General features: G+C 37.4%; 1 protein-coding gene across 1 annotated transcript in view; it reads right to left on the minus strand.

The window, feature by feature from the left end:
• COL19A1 (collagen type XIX alpha 1 chain) overlaps positions 1 to 21,888 on the minus strand; it is a 182,591-nt gene that overhangs the window by 61,846 nt on the left and 98,857 nt on the right. Inside the window, exons 15-16 of the mRNA XM_063313353.1 lie at positions 19,630 to 19,683; positions 10,836 to 10,889 (exon numbers count right to left, since the gene is read on the minus strand). Of these exons, the coding sequence (XP_063169423.1) occupies positions 10,836 to 10,889; positions 19,630 to 19,683 (108 nt within the window). The remainder of the gene's footprint in view (positions 1 to 10,835; positions 10,890 to 19,629; positions 19,684 to 21,888) is intronic.

The raw sequence follows: 21,888 nt of genomic DNA on the forward strand, positions 1-21,888 counted from the left end.
AGCTGTTGATAAGGATGGGGGCCTAAGGAGAGTTTATTTGAGGCTGTTTTCTCCCTCCTCAGGGAGAGCTTCAGTGTGAGGAAATCAGCAAGCTAGATTCATAGGCTTGACTTAGACACATGGTGAAACATTGGTTAGAAGACCTTTAAAATGGGAAGAAAAAAGCTTTGATGTATATGGAAATAACTTCAAACAATTCGTTGAAAACACAAAGTTCAATAGAACCCTAATTTTAAAATGAGTGTTTCTTTTTTATGGGTTTAGAAAGCATGAGACGGCTGCCCAAAAGGGGATCTATCAAATGTTGCCACTAATATTTTTCAGATTTGCTTCTATACTATTAAGTAACATAAATCAGGTTTTGATCTACACATGGAACTTAGAAGATGTAGACTGAGGTATTTCCACTTCGGCCCACTATAGTAAATGGAACACGAGGCTAACAGGAGTTTGCTAATGGAGTTTGCAGATCATTAAAAAAATTGAACCATAAGCCCTTTGAAAACTTAATTACTAGAAGGCAATCAATGTGAATTTCCCAAGAACAAATCTTGCCAAATTAACATTAATTCATTTTTTATCTAGTGACTTCCTTAATAGTGTGTGGAAATGCTATATATGTAACTAGTCTTGATTTCAGCAAAGCATTTGAAAAAATACTTATTTGAGTAGCAAGCTAGTGAAATTCAGCTGATACAAAGCTGGTTTGAAAGTACTCAAAGTTCTTATCAAACTAAAGAAAGGTACTGAAGGGAGTACCATAAAGTTTGATTCTGAGCTCTTAACTCTTCAATATTTTTATTATTTGAATGAAAAAGTTGAAGGAATTCTTATCAGATACATAGATGACACAAAATTGAGTGGGCCTCAGAAAACCTCAGAAAACAGAAGTGAATTTCAAAATAATCTTAATAGGTTAGAGGAATGAGCTGCCAGTAAGAAATTTAAATTAAAACAGCCACAAATACAAAGTTCTTCATTTAGAAAACAAAAGTCAAATGCACAGGTATAGGACTTGTGATATGTACATGTAGTCCTCATTTAGTGACTGCCTTGTTTGCGTTTAGTGACTGTTCGCAGTTACAACAGTGATTGAAAAGTAACTTTACAACCAATCCTCGCATTTACAACCTTTGCAGGTCTGTAAAGCAAAGGAAAGCTGAAGTAAGATCATATGCACAGATGTGGTTTCACTTAGTGACCACTTTGCTTAACAACCAAGTTGCTGGTCCCCATTGTAGTCCCTAAACGAAGACTACCTGTAATCCTCTAAAGATAATATTTGCCCCTATAGGGATCATATTCATATACTTTCAGAAGTAAATATACTGTAGCCTCCCGTTTGTAGATGCCATAGTCACAGTTTGTCCTTCCTTTGCCACCTCACTAGCAGCTGTCATCAAATGAGGACTACCTGTAATAGTATTTGTGAGAACGGTTTTGTGGGAACGATTTTGGAATAGTAGGTGAATGAAAACTGAATATAAGCCAGAAGTATGATGCAGTTGTAAGAAGGGACGATACAGAAGAGTTACGTCTAGAAATTAAGCTTTGATCAAACCTCACCTTAAGTACCAAGTCCTGTTATGGGTTCCACTCTTTAAGAAGGATTCAGAGAACTGGAATGGATTTATATAACAATGATTCTGAATCTAGAAATTAAGTCCTATAAAGAGAACTGAAAGAGATGGCTATTGCTTTGAGAAGACAAGACTGAGAACAATGCTTTTCAAGTACATGAAAAGATGTCATATAGAAAAATGCCAAAGAACATCCAGTTGGCAGAGTCCGGTATAATAATAAGATTCTGTTTGACTTTTAGAAAAAGTTATTCACAGTAGGAGCAGTCTGACAATGGAACCAAATACCCAGGCAGGCGTTAGACTCTTCTTCATAGGGTATGTTCAAGTTAAGACTAGAAAGTCATCTGCTGAGGATGGATTCCTACACTGAGTGGGAGTTTGGCCCTAAATGGTCCTTTCCAACTTCATGATTTTGTAATTTTAAGTTAGATATGATTTGTGCTGTTGATTTCTTTAGAAACTACATACAGTACACCTTACTTGGCTCAATCCGGCTCAACATAATTAAGATAATCAAAGCAAGACAAAAGCAACGTTCAGTGACCATTCTGATTATTTCCTCATACAAGTATTGATGGATGGAGGGGCAAAGACAGTAGGAGCTCAGGATTGCCTATTTTCAAAATACAATGAAGGGCCCTTTAATGCAGTTAACTTTGTAACATGTGACTCTTCTAAGTAAGACTTAGAACTTGCTTAGAACTTCAACAATGAAGAAAACATGTAGAACACTATACACTAACAGTACAATTCTATACATACCCATTCACAGGAAAATATCACTGGATGGTCTAATAGGCTGTATTCCTAGATACATCACTAAACACCGTAGCATATGTGAACATGACAGTGAAATATAGATGATACTGTTAGGTTGAAACTGAACGTTCTTCATTCCTCATTCAAATTTTGCTTGTGTTATTTTCTCATTACATTCTCTCCCTTTCATTTTCTTCCATTCTATTCTGCTTTTATTTTTTTCCCCACAACAAACCTGTACAATTGGTTAGTGATTGGCCTATTTTTACTCACTGAAGGCACTTCCAGATGTTTATTTTAATTTGCCCACAAAACGTTTCATCTACTGGCTGTTCAAATGGCATTGTAGTCATTCCCTCTCTGAAGCAATGTGTGCTTCTTCCTCTAAGCACATTTTTTCTAAAGGATCACTTTTCCTCTACATCATATTTTTGGTATATCAGGAACCTCAGCTATGATCTTGCAGCCTCTGAGGGCAGTCTGTTTTCCCTCTGAAATAAATGCAACAGCATCCCCACCTTTTACCTCCTGTATCCAATTAACCATTTCACAGCAGCTGCAATCAAGTTTCTTTCCTTCTTCCAGAGGTTTGACATCTTATTCATTTGCCTTCCAATGTCTGGGCTTTTTATATGAATTGTTTGGAACTGATCTTCCTTTACTTCCTCTAGTAAAATAATATACCCTTATGCTCATAGGCATTTTAATGGATCTCTACTGCTATACTGACCACAGAACATGGGCTGTAGAACTTTTTGAGGTGTAGGCATGGCAGCATGGTGTTTGCAGAGATGTTTAAATCAATCAATCAATCAATCAATCAATATTCCCTTACTGCTATTCTTCACAGCAGCTTTTCCAACAAATATATCCAAATGCATAGATTGTGTTCAAGTGTGTGATTATGTGAACAACACCAGCATGTTATTTTCTTTCCTTTTTATGGAGTGGGGATGAAAAAATTGTTGTTAATTCAACATTAGTTAAAAACCAGGGGTGGCACATTCAGCTTTTGGTCAGCTAGGTATTCGAGGCAATGTTATTGTGATATTCTTTGCTACGAAGTCTAGCCCCAAAGTCTGGACATGTTCATTGTTATAGTATTTTAATATTAGCATACAGTATATTTGAAAAAAAACCCTTGAATAAAACCAAATTTGGTTTAATATGTACTGCAGAGGCTTCAGAAATGGAAATGCTGATAGTATTGAAATACCCTGAATACAGTTTTGAACCCCAATTTCTTTGCTCCTTGTTTAGCATTGCAGCCATGAACTGGCTTATTGTATCAACAAACAGAAAATCTTAGTTACATTATGAAGTAATGAATTAATCTTTAAATCTGAAAAATATTTTGCTTGATATTAAATTTTTAAATATTTGCTTTAAAAGCAGATATCAAATCAAATTAGAAATGTGTCTCTTTTGCTGAGAATGCATACACAGTGAAAATTTTTCTCCCCAACAATATACACTTGGCAAATTTGTTAAAATAATTAATTAATATAATAACATTTGTTCTGTCTTATTTTGTGAGATGACTGAGGAAGCCCTAAAACAGCTTGATGGTCTGTTTAATGAAGATTTTCCAGCATTAATAAGAGTGTGAAGGGAAAAAAATCACTAGAGGGAGCTGCTGTTCCATTAAAAAATGAGCTTCTTGAATACTTTTTCAGCTTGAATGACCCAAACATTGAATAGAATAGATTCACAGCAATATAATAATGGAAATACCTCTAAAACAATATAAGTGACAACAAAACAGAATCCAAAAATGTTGTATTAGAAAGAAAATCACAATTCGTGTTCATAATTACTGATTCTCAAAGGCTTTTAAAGAAAAACAGAAGTAAACTGAGACAAGTACCATGGTTTTGAACAGAAGCAATTAATATTATTTATTCCTTCTGTGGAATCTGAACTTGGTCTAGTGAGAATTAGAGAACTCTTACTGAACAGTGGGTTAACCAAAGTCACCAGGTCTGTTTACTAAATTATCAATTTGCTCTCAGCTAGTTACGAGTGCTGGAAACTATTTACTCTTTGCCAAACGATGAAGTTGTCATGAGTACTGATGGTGAGCAGGGGAGGGCCCCTATCCAGGGGGAAAAGTGCATGCGTAGTTTAGAGGCTTTGAACTTTCCTTCAAAGGAACTCAGAGCAGACCTGCCTTGAGTTTTGGGGTTTATCTGTGTGGGTTTCCCACAGTCTTTCAGTTTGGCAGGATTTTCTGTCTACTAGAGTAGGACAATAAACACTAGAGACCAAGATACCATCTCAGCATGGTTCTTCGCTCTAAGATAGGACAGAAATGGTCCTAAAATCATTCAACATTTGTCAGAGCCATTGCTCTGGGCTCATAGTTTCAACAGGAGTAGAGTAAGAGTAAAAGATGTTCTGGGTTTACTAGAAAACATATCAGACAAACTTCAAACATTAGGCAGCTTTTGGATACTGTGAAATTGATGTTTGTTTGGCTATATATTGTTCTACATAGTCACTTTTTAAATCATGATTTTATTTAGTGCTTGATGAAAATTCCCCATCCTAGTTGGATCAGTTATGAGCAATGATAATTACTCCCATAGCCCTAGGCACATAAACCTGTAATGATCTCATTAAAATGTGCTTTTTACCTCCCTTGTAACAACTTACCACTCATCCCCAGCTGACCTATTCACTGAACCCCTAATTGCAGATGGATCTTCTCACTCTGTCAGGACACAGAAAAGTCCTTTTGAAGTGGGAGATAAGCAATAATGGCAGCCAGGGCAGGGAAACCTTATCTGAGATGCATTTGTTCATCTTGCTCAAAGCTATACCTACCACAATATGTCTTATATTTAACAGTCACAATTGTGAACATATTTATTTATCACATGCATTTGTGCATAACTAGTTTCATTTAAACATTAAAGTAACATCTCCCTTGAGTTGAACCTGCCTCTTGATGACTACATGGATAGGACTATGTTATTGTCTTTTGGCAACAAAACTGTCCAGTGCTACTTTCTGGGAGGTTTTTCAACTGTCCACTCTAGGCTAGACATGGGAAGTTTCCTGATGATCTTCCATAGAATTACTAACTGGGTCGATGGTACTCAACTCTTTCAAGAACAGCTCAAATGGGCTAGGTGCTACCAACTCTTATTCTATATTGTTCCATCCTGCCTCTGGAATGCTTTATTGCTATGATATAAATGAACACTAAAGGAAACTCAGTGGGCAAGGAGACACAGTGGTGTACACAATGAGCCTATCAGCATCTTCTTTTCCTGCTTCCCTTTGTTGTTTATTCGTTCAGTCGCTTCCAACTCTTTGTGACTTCATGGACCAGCCCACGCCAGTGCTTTCTGTCAGTCACCACCACTCCCAGCTCCCCTAAGATTGAGTCCGTCACCTCTAGAATATCATCCATCCATCTTGCCCTTGGTCGGCCCCTCTTCCTTTTGCCTTCCACTCTCCCTAGCATCAGCACCTTCTCCAGGGTGTCCCGTCTTCTCATTATGTGGCCAAAGTATTTCAGTTCTGCCTTTAATATCATTCCCTCAAATGAGCAGTCTGGCTTTATTTCCTGGAGGATGGACTGGTTGGATCTTCTTGCAGTCCAAGGCACTCTCAGAATTTTCCTCCAACACCACAGTTCCAAAGCATCGATCTTCCTTCTCTCAGCCTTCCTTATGGTCCAGCTCTCGCAGCCATATGTTACTACTGGGAACACCATTGCTTTAACTATGCGGACCTTTGTTGTCAGTGTGATGTCTCTGCTCTTAACTATTTTATCGAGATTTATCATTGCTCTTCTCCCAAGGATTAAATGACTTCTGATTTCCTGGCTGCAGCATCTGCAGTAATCTTTGCACCTAGAAATAAAGTCTTTCACTGCCTCTACATTTTCTCCCTCTATTTGCCAGTTATTGATCAAGCTGGTTGCCATAATCTTGGTTTTTTTGAGGTTTAGCTGCAAGCCAGCTTTTGCACTTTCTTCTTTCACCTTCATCATAAGGCTCCTCAGTTCCTCTTCACTTTCAGTCATCAAAGTGGTATCATCTGTATATCTGAGATTGTTAATGTTTTTTTCCAGAGATTTTGTCATGAGTAAGGATGGCGAGCAGGGGGCTCCCATCCAGGCTGTAAAGCACATGCGTAGTACTGAGGAATTAGGTAGCCATTCAAAGAGACACAGATCGGGCCCGCCTTAGCCTTTGGGGTTTATATGTCTGGGTTTTTCCCACGCTTCTTCAGTTTGTTAGGATTTTCTGTTACGTAACAGTAATAAAACACTAGAGACCTATTCCTTGTCTCAGCGTGGTTCCTGGCTGTTAGGACAGATTTTCACCCCAGCCTTGGATTCCTCAAGCCCAGCACGTTGCATGATGTGTTCTTCATACAAGTTGAATAGGTAGGGTAAGAGTATACAACCCTGCTGCACTACTTTCCCAATCTTAAACCAGTCCGTTGTTCTGTGGTCTGTTCTTACTGTTGCTACTTGGTCGTTATACAAATTCCTCAGGAGGCAGACAAGATGACTTGGTATCCCCATACCACTAAGAACTTGCCACAATTTGTTATGGTCCACACAGTCAAAGGCTTTAGAATAGTCAATAAAACAGAAATAGATGTTTTTCTGAAACTCCCTGGCTTTTTCCATTATCCAGCGGATATTGGCAATTTGGTCCCGAGTTCTTCTGCCTTCTCTAAACCCAGCTTGTACATCTGGCAATTCTCGCTCCATGAACTGCTGAAGTCTACCTTGCAGGATCTTGAGCATTACCTTACGGCATGTGAAACAAGTGCCACTGTTTGATAGTTTGAACATTCTTTAGTATTTCCCTTTTTTGGTATGGGGATATAAGTTGATTTTTTCCAATCTGATGGCTATTCTTGTGTTTTCCAAATTTGCTGGCATATAGCATGCATTACCTTGACAGCATCATCTTGCAAGATTTTGAACAGTTCAGCTGGGATGCCAAAGTCTCCTGCTGCCTTGTTATTAGCAATGCTTCTTAAGGCCCACTCAACCTCACTCTTCAGGATGTCTGGCTCTAGCTCACTGACCACACCGTCAAAGCTATCCCCGATATTGTTATCCTTCCTATACAGGTCTTCTGTATATTCTTGCCACCTTTTCTTGATCTCTTCTTCTTCTGTTAGGCCCTTGCCATCTTTGTTGGTCATCTTTGATCATACCCATTTTTGCCTGGAATTTACCTCCGATGTTTCTAATTTTCTGGAAGAGGTCTCTTGTCCTTCCTATTCTATTGTCTTCTTCCACTTCCGTGCATTGCTTGTTTAAAAATAATTCCTTATCTCTTCTGGCTAACCTCTGGAATTTTGCATTTAATTGGGCATATCTCCCCCTATCGCTGTTGCCTTTTGCTTTCTTTCTTTCTTGGGCTACTTCTAGTGTCTCAGCAGACAGCCATTTTGCCTTCTTGGTTTTCTCTTTCTTTGGGATGTATTTTGTTGTCACCTCCTGAACAATGTTGTGAACTTCTGTCCACAGTTCTTCTGGGACCTTATCTAATAAATCCAGTCCCTTAAATCTATTCTTCATCTCCACTGCATGTTCCTTAGGAATATTAATGAGCATCTAACTGATCTGTGGATCTTCCCTAATCTCTTTAATCTGATCCTAAATTTTGCAATAAGAAGTTTGTGATCTGAACTACAGTCAGTTCTAGGTCTTGTTTTTACCGACTGCATAGATGTCCACCACCTTTGGCTGCAAAGGATGTAGTCAATCTGATTTCGGTGTGGTCCATCTGGTGAAGTCCATGTATAAAGCCATCTCTTAGGATCTTGGAAGAGAGTGTTTGTTATGCAGAGTGAGTTGTTTTGGCAAAATTCTATCAGCCTATGTCCTGCTTCATTTTGTTCTCCCAGGCTATGCTTACCTGTAATTCCAGGTGTCATTTGACTACCGACCTTGGCATTCCAGTCTCCTGTAATGAAAATATCATCTCTTTTTGGCATATTGTCCAGTAGGTGCTGCAGATCCTCGTAGAACTGATCTACTTCAGCTTCTTCAGTATCTGTGGTTGGGGAGTATATGTGGATCACTGTGATGTTAAATGGCTTACCCTGAATTTGAAATTGAGATCATTCTATTGTTTTTTGGACTGTATCCAAGCACTGCTTTAGCCACTTTACTATTAATTATGAAGGCTACTCCATTTCTTCTGTGGTCCTCTTGTCCACAGTAGTAGATCTGGTGGTCATCTGATGTGAAATGGCCCGTTCCAGTCCATTTCAGTTCACTGACATCCAAAATGTCTATCTTTAATCTTGACATCTCACCAAGAACTATATCCAATTTGCCCTGGCTCATAAATCTTACATTCCAGGTTCCAAGAGTGTGTTGATCCTTAGAACATCAGATTTACCATTCACCACCAGCACCGTCGGCTGCTAGCCGTCCTTTCGGCTTTGAGCTAGCTGCGTCATCACATCTGGGGTAGTTGAATGTATCCTCTGTTCCTCCCCAGGAGCATTTTGACCATCTTCCAACCTGGGAGTCTCATCTTCAAATAGTATACCGAAATATCTCTGGTTGTACGGAACCATTTAGTTTTCATGGCAAGCATACTGGGGTGGGTTGCCATTACCTTCCCCAGGGATTGTATTTAGTCTGACCTCTCTGACATGACCTTCCGTTTTTGAGTGGTCCTTAATAAAACCATGTATCAGGATGGGGTATCTCTACTCTTGGGCTAAACTCACTATTTCCAATTATTTTTTTGAATCTAACATAAAGTGCTACTATATTAGCTATTTAATATTAAGAAAAGAATTAGATGGATGGCAGCATCCATAGTATGGGTTGGTATTTAGCTCTGTAGAATCTAGTAATGACACTGTTTTTCCAAGATTTAAAGCCACCTCAGTCCCAGCCTAGAACCCATTTAATCCTAAGAACAAGTGCCATATTTACAGCATTCTTCACACACCAAGAAGTTTTGTTACTTTATATATTACTGTTGTAAAAATTACATTACAATAAAATTAACTTAAGACTATGTTAGCTCAAGTTCAAAACACTCCAGAAATTGTAACAGGAATATTTTGTATGAGAAACATCAGTGGAATAACATTTTGGTATTTATATCTTAGAATTCTATAGATTTAAAATTACTATTACTTCAACAAAAATATGTTGGAGTCTATTGGACACTTCTGTGTCCTTTTAGGAAGAAATGAGTAGGTTCAGTTAATTTCCTGGAGATGTGGCATTCATAATACAGCATTGATTCATATGATGAGTTCATATGCTGTAATAAATTTATTTCGGACAGGAATTATTTTATGTATTAATTTTGTCCCAGAAGACTCATTTTTTGTAGATGCTTCTGTTTTGAATTATATACCAACAGAAGGACAACAGAAATGGATAATACTAAAAGATTGGAATAATGTCTATTCTGTCAATTATACAATGCTCTGAAGAAAACTTTTTTTTTTCTTTCTATAACTGGATAAGTATTTTTTACTGCCATTTGGATGACCATTTTAGAAATTCAAAGTGCAAGTACTGTACCTAATTATCACTATGAAAGAGACACGTGCTTTTATGGGCTGTTTTTTTTTTTCCTAACAACAACAACAATGTTCTGAACACCCCTATATCACCATTTCATTTTATTAATGAATAATATACTCCAATCTGGCAAGTTTTCTCCAGTCTGAGGGTTTTTTTTATTTTCAGTGTAACTATGTCAAACTATTACATTCTTGTTTTTACCTTTAATAAATAGTGACATCATTTGGGTCCTTTCCAGATACAGTATATTATCAATGTTGCTAAAATTATGCCTGTATAGAATATGTCTGTGAACATTCAGTGATTACAGAAGAATCAAGTAGGTAGCACACCAAGAAAAATAGAGGTAGCCGTAATACCATAATTTGAAGAATCGTCTTAAGATTCAGTTGTATGACCAAACACAGATTCCAATCCATGGGCATCTAACAAAAAACCCCATGGGCATCTAGCAAAACCACATCAACATACTTGTTATCAGAATTAAAACACAGTATAATTCCTTTAATACAGCTCATGTATGTCTTAATTTTCTTTTAATTCTTTAGCAAACTCATTTAATCTGCAGCTGAAGATGCCTTCCAGTATTGGCTGTAATCCTTTCTGCCATTCAAACAATCATCAGCTTTGAAACTGCCCTCCTGGGTCAGAAATTATCCCATTTTAAACACACAGCAGCATTGGTTTGGGTAAAGTAAAGTAGTTAAATTTCTCAGACAATGTATATAGTCTGAAATGCTCACCAATCTCTTCCACTTCAACCAGTTTCAGAAGTTATTGTCCTACTTTTCCTATCAGACCCATATCCCAAACCTCTCTATATGCCTGAACCATTTTTCTTCTCTTTGTTTCTCTGCAGAGAAAACAAAATAATTGCTCACACAACTTCCCTTGGGTATCTGCTATAGGTTGTGGACTAAGCTAGGTTTAATGTTATCCTTGTGGGTACTCACAGGTGGCCCTGGTGGTCCTGCTTTTCCAGGGAGTCCTGGTTTGCCTCGTCGTCCCTGGATAAACGAAGACATATGAGAGCAAGAATTATTGGGGGCAAAGAACCATTTATTTGTTTAAAGAACACGGTTTTGAAAAATATCAAGTATTTAAGGCAGGACTATCCTCTCAATCAAGGCAATGTTCCAGAGCAATCGTTCTAAGAAAACTACTGGAAACGTGTGGCCCCTGCATCATACATGACACTTTTCTCCTATAAAAACAGGTTGGAGCAAACTGGCTTAGTGCTTTGCACAAATTACTGTGGACAGAAAGTTTTCCAAATACACCATTTAAAAAAAATAGCTCCAAATAAAGTAGAGCTTTCATGTTAGGTTCAACTTTACTTGCTCAGAATTGTAGTCTGCTACAAGGATGAAACAGGAAGAAGGCAGAAGTGTGTGTACTTTCCTTTGCACCAGTGCTGGTTTATTCAGAGAAAATTAATCTGAATAGGTGCTGCCTTTTTTTCAGGTCATTATATTCACTTTACAATCTTCTGTTGGCTGTTTCCTATATTGGTCATGTGGATGAAAATAATGTTCTTACTCTAAATAGGATTTGAATTTATTCAGTGACACCAGCATAAAATGACACCAAAGATTTAGTTAGCTAATAGAGAAAACAATGGTGGTCAAAAGAATCGATTTAAAGTCAATATTGAATTCTGGGGGATAAAAATCAGAAAGCTTTACTTTTAACCCTTTCAGTGGCCATTCTGATCAAGGACCAATTTATGGTTTTTCCCGTCTATATCAAAGCTCTTTGAAGGCACAATTGTGTATATATGAAAACTGATACAGCAGGAATGATGGCAGCTAAACAATCTTCCTGAACTGAAGCTGGAAGCCACACAGAATCGGCTGTAAAGCAGAAATAATAAATGCCATGAACAATGAAGTAGTTTTAATCACTTTAAGATTTTTTTTCCAAAACAAAAAAGAAGGTTTGCTTCATCAAAATTTTAATTAGCACTTGTTTTGCAAATTATGGTTCAGGGATAAAATCATGTTCATGTGATATCTATCAAAATACAGCAAACCCAGAGGAATTACCAGAGAGGACCTGGCAGAATTGGTAGTGGAAGAATTACAATACACTTGTCATCCTATAGTAAGTCTTATAAATAGGCAGTGCATTACAGATTTACAGATAACCTGCCTCCATTTTCTAGGGTGATTTTCACTTCTGTTGTATCTGAACTGAATTATGTGCTTCTTACTTATTGATCTCTATTATTCAAATCATCTGTCACTGTCAGAGATTCACAGTCAACTAATCTGGATTTCATGGATTGAAGAGTTCTATGGATATCCAAGACCAGGAAACACTGGATTGTTTCAGCAGACATGTGTCTTCTAACATTTTTCATGTGTTTCACATATGGCCATCCACATTTAGGTCAATGTGCTTTTTGTTAACCTAATTTTAGTTATAGCTTTTGATGATTTTTGTTTGATGGCTTCCACATGCATATTTGTCCTTTAGGAGGAAAAATATGTGAGATATGTAAACATTTTTCAGCCTGATTAACTTTATTGCACCCTGCAACTCTAAACCAGGAGGTGAAACTAATTATAAAACAGGGTTGTATTATAAATATTACAATAGTCTTCAGGATGTTCAAGGTGCACCTCAATGTCACAACACATTTGTAAAAAAAATGACTGGCTGAAAAGTATTTAGTGGGGCTTTTTTTATATTACTTCAATATTTGGCTATAATTCAAAAAGCTTGATGTGTCACAATGTACATTCAATATTAAATTCAGATGAGCCTTTCAGAGAAAAATGAACCTTACTACATCACTAAAGTGAAGGGATATGCCCCTGCAGGCAGTGGAGTTCCAAGGATTCAGAGAAAGATAAACTTTATTACCATCACCGTTAAAGCAAATGGAAAAGGTCTTGCATGCAGTGGAATCTATGCATGATCAGAGCTTCTGAACCAGGCTTTTTATGATATGAACCTTGGATTCCCATCCAATTCATTAATTAAATGTGCCATTTGAAGTATAGGATGAAATGTGAGTTTTAAATTCAAAGCAATTTGGGTTTGTTAAAAATTTTGATGCTGCTGAACAATGACACTCTGTTGATTACCTTTCCAGTTCCTGACTGCCTGTGTAAAGTTTAGACTAACACTTTAAGCACAAACTAAAGAAGTAGCTGGGAAGTATTAAGCACATGATAGGATTTTGACTGGCATGGACAAATGTGATTCAGGTGCAGTAAAACAGAACCGAATTCTCTGTAAATTAATTTTTCAAAAAAAATGTTTGCTAATGTAGCTTAGGAAGCATAATATTTTTTCAGATTGTTTCTACGCCAATATACTGATTACTGTCAGTGTAATTGTCCATAAAAGACCCATCGCAGAATACATAAACAAATATGCTATGGAAGTAAAAGTTCATTTATATCAATAAAGCTTGTTAACATTTTCCCTACTTTTTATGACTCATAGAAAAGAAAGCAGTGTAAAAAAAACCCCAACCCATTACTAGTTAATCACACATAGTGCATTCACTAGAAGTTCTGCAAGAACTATCATGAAAAGATTTTGGTACACATGTCTTGTTCCTTGTTAAATAATGAGTGGCTGGGAAAAACACAAAACCAAACCAACGCTTTCTCACCTGCCTTGCTCCCTGCATGACCCACATATCAAAACGGTGAGCAAGCCCACCCTAAGAATTATGGAGCATACAATGTTCAGACCACCTCTCTGAGCAGAATGCTTAGCCTTCTCCTTCCATTCTTGCAAGATTCTGTGGTATAGGAAGGACAATTCTACTGAGCTCTATTAATAACAAGAAATGTGAAGATATATCTTATTTAGGGGCAACGTCTGGAAGTGCTAGCAGTCCAAGACATTCTTATTGCATCTCTTTCTCCTTACAGATTATCTGTAACAAGGATAAGAATAAGGAGAAATATGGGAGGACTGTAAGCAGGTTACTCCTGTAACAGTCAGTAAATAAAGCAGGATGATTGAATAATGATAGTCTTATCTAGAAATTCCCTAGGTGAGAGAAGTTGTGGATGGGAAGACAAAAGCACCAGAGCACCAGAAACATCATGCTGGGACAAATACTTCTCCTTTGCTATTACGCTATATTGATGAATTGAAAATAGACTGAAACTCTAGTTTATCGGGACAATAAATCATAGAGTCCACTGGAGTTGGGCAGCAAATAAAATAAAATAAAATAAATTTATAATGAGATTAACATTTTTCAATATCTACCATAACATTCAAGATTTGCATCCAGACGGTATGTGTGCCTTCCTGAATTCAATTTCTTTTCCATGTTTCTGCTGTTTTTCAAATAGCAAAATATTTACACATAGCCAAAACATCTGAAGCTCCAACTGATTTAAGTATGTGCAGTTTCTTAAGCTGAAGGGGAAATATTCTGTTCTGATTTCTTGGGGTTCTTTCTATTCCAGCGCTGTCCACATTTGGGGGATAAAGGACAACACATGTCTCCTGTGTGGCATGCCAGTGCTCAAAATCCATGAAATAGGTATAGCTACAACAAAAAAGTGACAAAAATAGTTACTCTTCCTGATATTTAATAATCTCCTCTTTTTGTCTCACTAATAATTACAATTTAGTGGCAACTTCTGAAAGGCTGTGGGGATTGCTGCCATGGCTGTTATGGTCCCCATGTTTTCAAGAACTCTGGTTGTGCATCAGCAGTCTATAGTATAAAGATTAATTCTTCTTGTTGTCCCCCTGCTTCCAATTCCTGGATATCAACTGTTTTCAGAGCACATGAGACAGAAGGGAGCAATAGGAGATCACTTTAGAATGTGACTTCCTTGATGGTTACTTTTATGAAATGTCTGGTATTTTCCTTTAGACTTGCTGATACAGTATTTCCTAATTGTGTGTGGATGGCGCCACACTCAGCTCAGGATTTTACAAGCAGAAGAAATCGTAACAGCCCCATTTCCTAATGCTCTAAGCAAAACATCACTGAATCACTACAATGTTCCCTAGATACCTTCGATGTTAGAGTTACAATATCTGGGCTGCAAAAATTTGGATGACCAGTAGACAGTAGGAAATATACCGGTCTCTGTTTGGTGGTTCTGAATTTTGCTGCCCAGGTATGATTGGTTTATCACAGGCATTGTTACATAACAACAAGCAGCCTAATAAACATAGTGATGGTAGTGGTAGTAATAATAATATATAACAGTAGTAGAGGCAGTAGTCTTCACCAGCGGTGGCTTAAAAGTCTGATAAGGCTTATAAGGAAATCCCTGCTTTCAAATACATGATCACAAATCTGATTCTATTCCAAATTGTCCCCGGAATCTAGGAGGAGGGGTGATAAGTGTATATGAGGGTTCAATAAAAAACAGGGATTGGTCTCATGCATGTGGCAGTACTTTCTGTTAAGGCAAAGCAACCACTGGATTCATGTAATAATAGCCAGTTCTCGGGGGTTTTCTGGGCAGGAGGAATGTTTACTAGAAGAGTCCTTTTCATTAACAAGGACCTATTAAATGGATCCAGGAAAGCTCCTCATTTTTCAGCAGTATTAACGTTGTAAAAATTTTCATCATCTCTGCTTGATTTAGTCTAGGGTATTGCAAGCTTCATTTCAGCTGTGTCTAAATGAATCTGAACTGAGGTAATGCGATTTGAAAGTCCACTGCACTGAAAGTTTCACATGCTTGGAGTTCAGAAAAAAGAAATGGCCTTTCATGTGGATTCCACTGAAACTGCAGTTGTTCCATTACCTCTCTTAATCGGCTTTCATGTTCATTTTTCTTACATTAACTTTAAATAGTGCGGGGAAGGATTAATTCATGGAAATGACAGAGCAAAATGGAGGATGATACAAATAATATCCTGGCTCATCACTGAAACCCCTGAAAGGTAATTAGACTTGAAACTACTAATACATGTATTAAATAATGCACATGCAACAATAGAAATAAGGGTAGAAGCTATTTTGAAATATCTTGACAAAATGTATTGCTCCATACAGTATTGTCTCATTTCTGTGTACTGATTTGCTAATGTTTGCCTACACAAGCCCCTCTGAAAAGACTGTAATGGGGATAGTCTTCCTATTCTATTCAATTTCTATCTACCAAATTCTTAGCCAAGACCTTATTTTGAATTGGACAAATGTCAAAGGTCCTGGAAGACTGGCTTAGTTTAGTGACCTAGTCCCATGGAACCTAAGGGATGAACTAAAAAACATGTAAGAAATTTATGATGGAATATCTGAAGCTTACATTTTTCTCTCTCAAAACTGGTTATGTTCCCTCCCCCCAACCCCCGATTCATACTACGATTTGGGGAATGGGATTCAATCCTTTTCCTTTACTACTTTATTTTCCTAATTTAAGTACAGGTATGCGGTGGCACTGTGGGTTAAACCGCGGAGCTGCTGAGCTTGCCGATCGGAAGGTCGGCAGTTCGAATCTGCGTGATGGGGTGAGCTCCCGTTTCTAGTCCCAGCTCCTGCCAACCTAGCAGTTTGAAAACATGCAAATGTGAGTAGATTAATAGGTACCGCTTTGGCGGGCAGGTAACGACGTTCCATGTAGTCATGCCAGCCACATGACCACGGAAGTGTTTACGGACAAATGCCGGCTCTTTGGCTTTCAAACGGAGATGAGCACTGCCCCCTAGAGTCGGACACGACTGGACTTAATGTCAAGGGAAACCTTTACTTTACCTAGTCCTTCTTTAGCAACTGCCTCATACAGTGACTGTTCATAGTTAAGACAGTGATGAAAAAGTAACTTTATGACCAATGCTCACATGTATGACCTTTGCAGAGTTGTAAAGCAAAGGAAAGCTGAAGTAAGATCATAAGCACAGTTGCGGTTTCACTTAGTGACCACTTAGACTAACAGCCAAGTTGCTGGTCCCAGTTGTAGTTGCTAAACAAGGACTACTTGTAATCCTCTAAAGCTAACTTTTGCCCAATAGGGATCATATTCATACACTTTCAGAAGTAAAAATAGCCTTGTGTTTGTAGATGCCATAGGCGTAGTTTTTCCTTCCTTTGCCACCTCACTAGCAGCTACAGTAGGAGAACTGGTATCAATTGTAGTGAACTAATAAATAATAGCAGAAGAAAAGTCTGTTCTGGAGCCTAGATCTGAAATTCTTTTGAGCTAAATAGGCAGGCCTCCAGCTGCAAGATCCTAGTAAATCTTTTAGAAGAAAAATTTGAAAAGACAACAGTTTTCATTTCAGAATTTGTAATGCACTTCTTTTTCAAAACTCAGAATGCTTACTCTACACTTGAGAATTTGAGGCCTTGTTTCTATGGTAACTTCTGCTTGTTCTGGAATAAATGTGCAAAACTGAAAGAAACAGCTAGCTGAAACTTAAAAGTAAAAGAGGAGGAGGAGGCAGCAACGGAAAATCCAGTTACAGTATTTGGTAAAGATACAACCCTGCAGTAATCTTAGTTAAAGCCAGTAAGTAAATGCAAAAGTAGTTCTTGTTGAACCTTTGTTTTTCTAGATCTATGTGGAAAAAACTTCAACAGTGTTTTGTTAACAACAGACAACCAATAGTATACAAGCACAATTTCACTAATGGAAAAGGACTTTTCCTTGCTCTCTTTTCTCTCCATTCCCACCCACCCCTCATAATCCAAAACTATTCAGAAAAGCAGATGTCAGGGTTTTTTTTTTTTTTTTCAGGCAGGACAGTTTTGCACAAGAAGTTGCAGGCACCAAACTCAAAAAATAAAATACCTTAATATTTTTTTAATGAAAATGGCCACAAAGTCATGATATTATATACAGGAATCTAGCAAATTTGCAAATTTCAGCTGTCAGATGACATGATGACCATGTTATTAATTTTTAAAATCATTTTAATATAAAATGTAGAGGAGTCAGTAGATACAATTTTGCTATCTGCATTAAGTCAGTAGGTACACTTGATACAATCTGCCACCCACCTAAGCCATTCCATCATTTTTGTGGCAAGTAAGACAAATGTAGTACTTCTAAAGATTGGTTTCTTTCTTTAAAAAAATAAAGAGATAAGGAAAGGATTAAATTCTAGCTCCAAAGTATAGTCCACATTCCTAGTAAGGTAAAGGTAAAGGTTTCCCTTGACATAAAGTCCAGTCGAATCCGACTCTAGGGGGCGGTGCTCATCTCCGTTTCTAAGCCTTGGAGCCGGCGTTGTCATAGACACTTCCGGGTCATGACGACTCGGAACACCGTTATCTTCCCGCCGAAGCGGTATGTATTGATCTACTCACATTTGCATGTTTTCGAACTGCTAGGTGAGCAGGAGCTGGGACGAGCAACGGGAGCTCACCCCGCCGCGCGGTTTCGAACCGCCGACCTTCCAATCGACAGCTCAGCGGTTTAACCCGCAGCGCCACCGCGTCCCTATCACATTCCTAGTACAAGGACTGTTAATTTGGCTGGGGATGTAAGAAAATTGTGGTTATAACTGCTTTAATTACATATGACCAAAGATAAGACATTTTCTACCTAATGCCAAGGCCAATCATAAGACTGTGGGGAAATAGGAAAGCCACTTGACTGGGACTTTAGTTTTAGACATGTGCTAATTTATTTTGCTTAAAAGTATTCAAGTTACAACTTTGTTTTCAAATATCATAATTTTTAAAGTTTTTATTATGGCTAGGAGCATCCAAAGTCTAGATCATTCTACCTTTTGAAATGTAACACTTACCTATATGTACACTCTTTAACTAAGAACCAAATACTAAAATTCTAAACAGTAACACAATTTTCATCCTTCTTTCCTTAAGGACTTTTAATTAGAAGTTGGGGTATTATCTGAAGAGAATCTAATGTCCTTAGAATCTAGTACAGAATGGAGGATGATTACTTTCTTTAACACTGTTTCTTCTCTTCCAAAGTGGTAATAATAGTGAGACATGACTTTGGTAAATTCAACTTTTAAGGAAATTCTACTGCTAATATTCATATATACAAAATAGTAAGAATAGCAAGCTGAATACCTTTTTTAATCAAATCAAAGACTGAGCATTTAAATGCTTCCTAAAAAAAGTTACTTATTTTAAGCTTCTTGCTACACTCTAACACATTGATAGAATGTTTCAGAAAATAATGTTTGTTTGAACTATTTTTACTGCTTGCACTGAGTTGACCTTTTAAGTTGCTTTCATTTCAAAAGGAAGGCTTCTTTTCATCTAGAATCACTGCATTATGTAAACCTATAAACAGTGCTTCAGGTGCTTACACCTTACAATGATAACACACTAAATGGGCCAGATCCAAACATATTTATGCTGTGAGTTCAGGATGAACTTCAGTTATCAGCAATTACTGCATATTTTTGCAATATTTTCTTTAGTCACTTCAGCATTACTAAGCTCAACAAAAACATAAGCTGACCTGCATAGTGTGCTAAGCTGGCTGGTTTATGTTCTTAAAAAGAATGCTGAGAGAAATCAGTGTTGTGCATGCTTTGAAAGCTACCTGGAAGAAATGCTCTGGGCCCCTGTGTAAGTCTGAAGGAAAAGGTGCTATTGCTGTAAAAGTTGCATTAATATTAATAAGTGGATTTCATAAAGCAGCAGCATTTTTTTTACAGGCTTGCTCAGAAGCCTGAACCAAGTTGATCTGCTTTAATACTGTACTGTAACTGCAGAGTGGTGCTGTACGTGTTTGAGGCCCTAAGGTTTTTGTGATAACCCAATTTTGAAGCACACATAGCATGAGAAATTAGTATCTGCCAGTTGTTGCCATATTTACTCACCCGCTGACCTTCTTTTCCAGGTGGGCCTTGAGGACCTTCTATTCCTGGCACACTCTGTAAATATAGACAGTTTTCAAATGTTACTTTCCTCATTAATATAGCTTGAAGTAGCTGCTCTCTATTGCTAAAATAGTAAGCAAACCTTTCATAAATAAAGTTTTAAGTAGTATTCATATAGCTTCTTATGGTTGTGGTTAACAGATGCTCAAGTGCATAGAAAGGTCATTCTGCTTTAATTGGAAAGACTGTTTCAGCTGCAGAACAGAACAGTTCTTGCCTGATATTTTTTTAATGAACTCGACATGCATAGTTTTGAACTGCATATACTTTGAAGAAATAATGTCAGCCTGCTTTAGGAATAAATGGTAGCCTCAATATCTGAGGGTTATTTTGTATATTAATTTTTGCACATAGACATTTTTATATGCTTTCCACTATGTTGAATGGTGAGACCAAGGCTTCAGGGCAGCCTTGACTGTCCTGATGCCTCAACCTATATATGATTACATCTCTCATCATCTTCAGTCAGCACAGCCATTGATCCAGAAACTAGCACGCCTACTGAAATACACAAAAGCAGAGCACACATAAAGATTATAAAGAAATAGTCTGGCTAGTGGAATGTCTTTCTGCTTGGGAGATCATTTGTAAAGATTTTGGGCTTTGCTAAAAGATACATTTTAGTAGCACAGTATATCCAAAAAAGCAAACTGCGGGTCAACTGTGAATGCAGTCACAGAAAAAGGAGTAATAGGAAGGAATGCTCTGTGTATAGTAATGCTTCAGGTTTTATTTGGAGGAGGGGAAGGAAAGGGGTATAGAGGTGACAGTAGGAAAACTAGGTAGGAAAAACATAGCTTTTGCTTTCTTTCTGCTAATTATCTTCGTGAAACCCAGAAAAGAAGAGTGGGGATCTGTAGGGTAAATCCAAAAAAAGAAAAAGAAAAAGAATTTATTTGATGAAAATTTTCTAGGGAAAGCCTCTATAATAGGGAAGTTCAGAAGACATATTCAATTAAGCTACCATAATTATAGGAACAACTGGAATTCAAGGCTTGAAAAGACAAAGTCATAAGAGCTACAGAAACCTTTACTCTCAATGGTTATAGCAAAAACATCCTAGTGTGCCTATATGCATGTGTAGAATGAAGTGTGTGTGTGTGTGTGTGTGTGTATAAATTAGGCACATAGAAGTTGGTCTTTGTAAAGTGGTTTGCATATAGTGTTGGCTCCACCCATTTTCAGTTTTCACCCCACAACATCTATGAGAGAATACGATCTTTGGGATGAACAGGTTTCTAGGTCTACATGTTGTCTTGTGTAACCTCAAGCCTGTCACCTGAGAAAGTCTAGCTGAATGTAATTAAATGATGTCTGTGGGTTGAGTCATGGCAACTGGATTTCTTTCTTTTTGGTAGAAACGTTTCGCTGCTTGTCCAAGCAGCAAAACGTTTCTACCAAAAAGAAAGAAATCCAGTTGCCATGACTCAACCCATAGATAATTCCACCTGGATGACTGAGAATCTTCATCGTAATTAAATGATATTACTTTGGATGACATGGCTTTAGGTTCATGGCTTTATTTGATTTTGTTTTCAAACTTCAGATCAGTGCATAAGATGCATGACCAAGATTTGTATTCTTCCTCTCTTAAATCAGTTTTGCAACCTGAGTGACATATATTTATGAAGCCAACAAAAGCATGACAAGGGAATCTTTGTATTCATAACTTCAGAGCTGTCCTCTGTCTTATTTATAGTTATATCATCAAACCATTAAAAAAATCTTTCTGTACAGCCAGTTTTGCATATTTTAAAATAAAAAGAATTGAGGTCAACTTCAGATGATTTATCACTCATACCAAACAAGGCCAGTTCCTTTAACATTTCTCTTTTATCCAAAACAGAGGTGTAAATTAGTCACTGCAAAAGCAGACTCTGGTGGAGGTATTAGAATGGAGCATTTAAATAAAATACATAGGTCGTACATGACAGCTTTCCTTACATTAGTATGTCTAGAATTCTCCACTGCATGACTAGCTTGACCTCTTGATTTCAGCTTGACTTGATTTCATACTATACTAATACATTCAGCAGTGAAAGTGATAAAAAATTGAAACAATCTAAAAAGATGCTACAAAAATTAAACTGCCAGATGATCTGTTTCAGTTAGATGGTACAGTGGGATTCAGTTTATAATGTAAATATTTTTTATAAAATTAATTACTTCACAGAGTTCCTTCTCTCGGTTTTTTATTTC

Source organism: Candoia aspera, chromosome 1, assembly GCF_035149785.1.
Source record: "Candoia aspera isolate rCanAsp1 chromosome 1, rCanAsp1.hap2, whole genome shotgun sequence".
Taxonomy (NCBI): Eukaryota; Metazoa; Chordata; class Lepidosauria; order Squamata; family Boidae; genus Candoia; species Candoia aspera.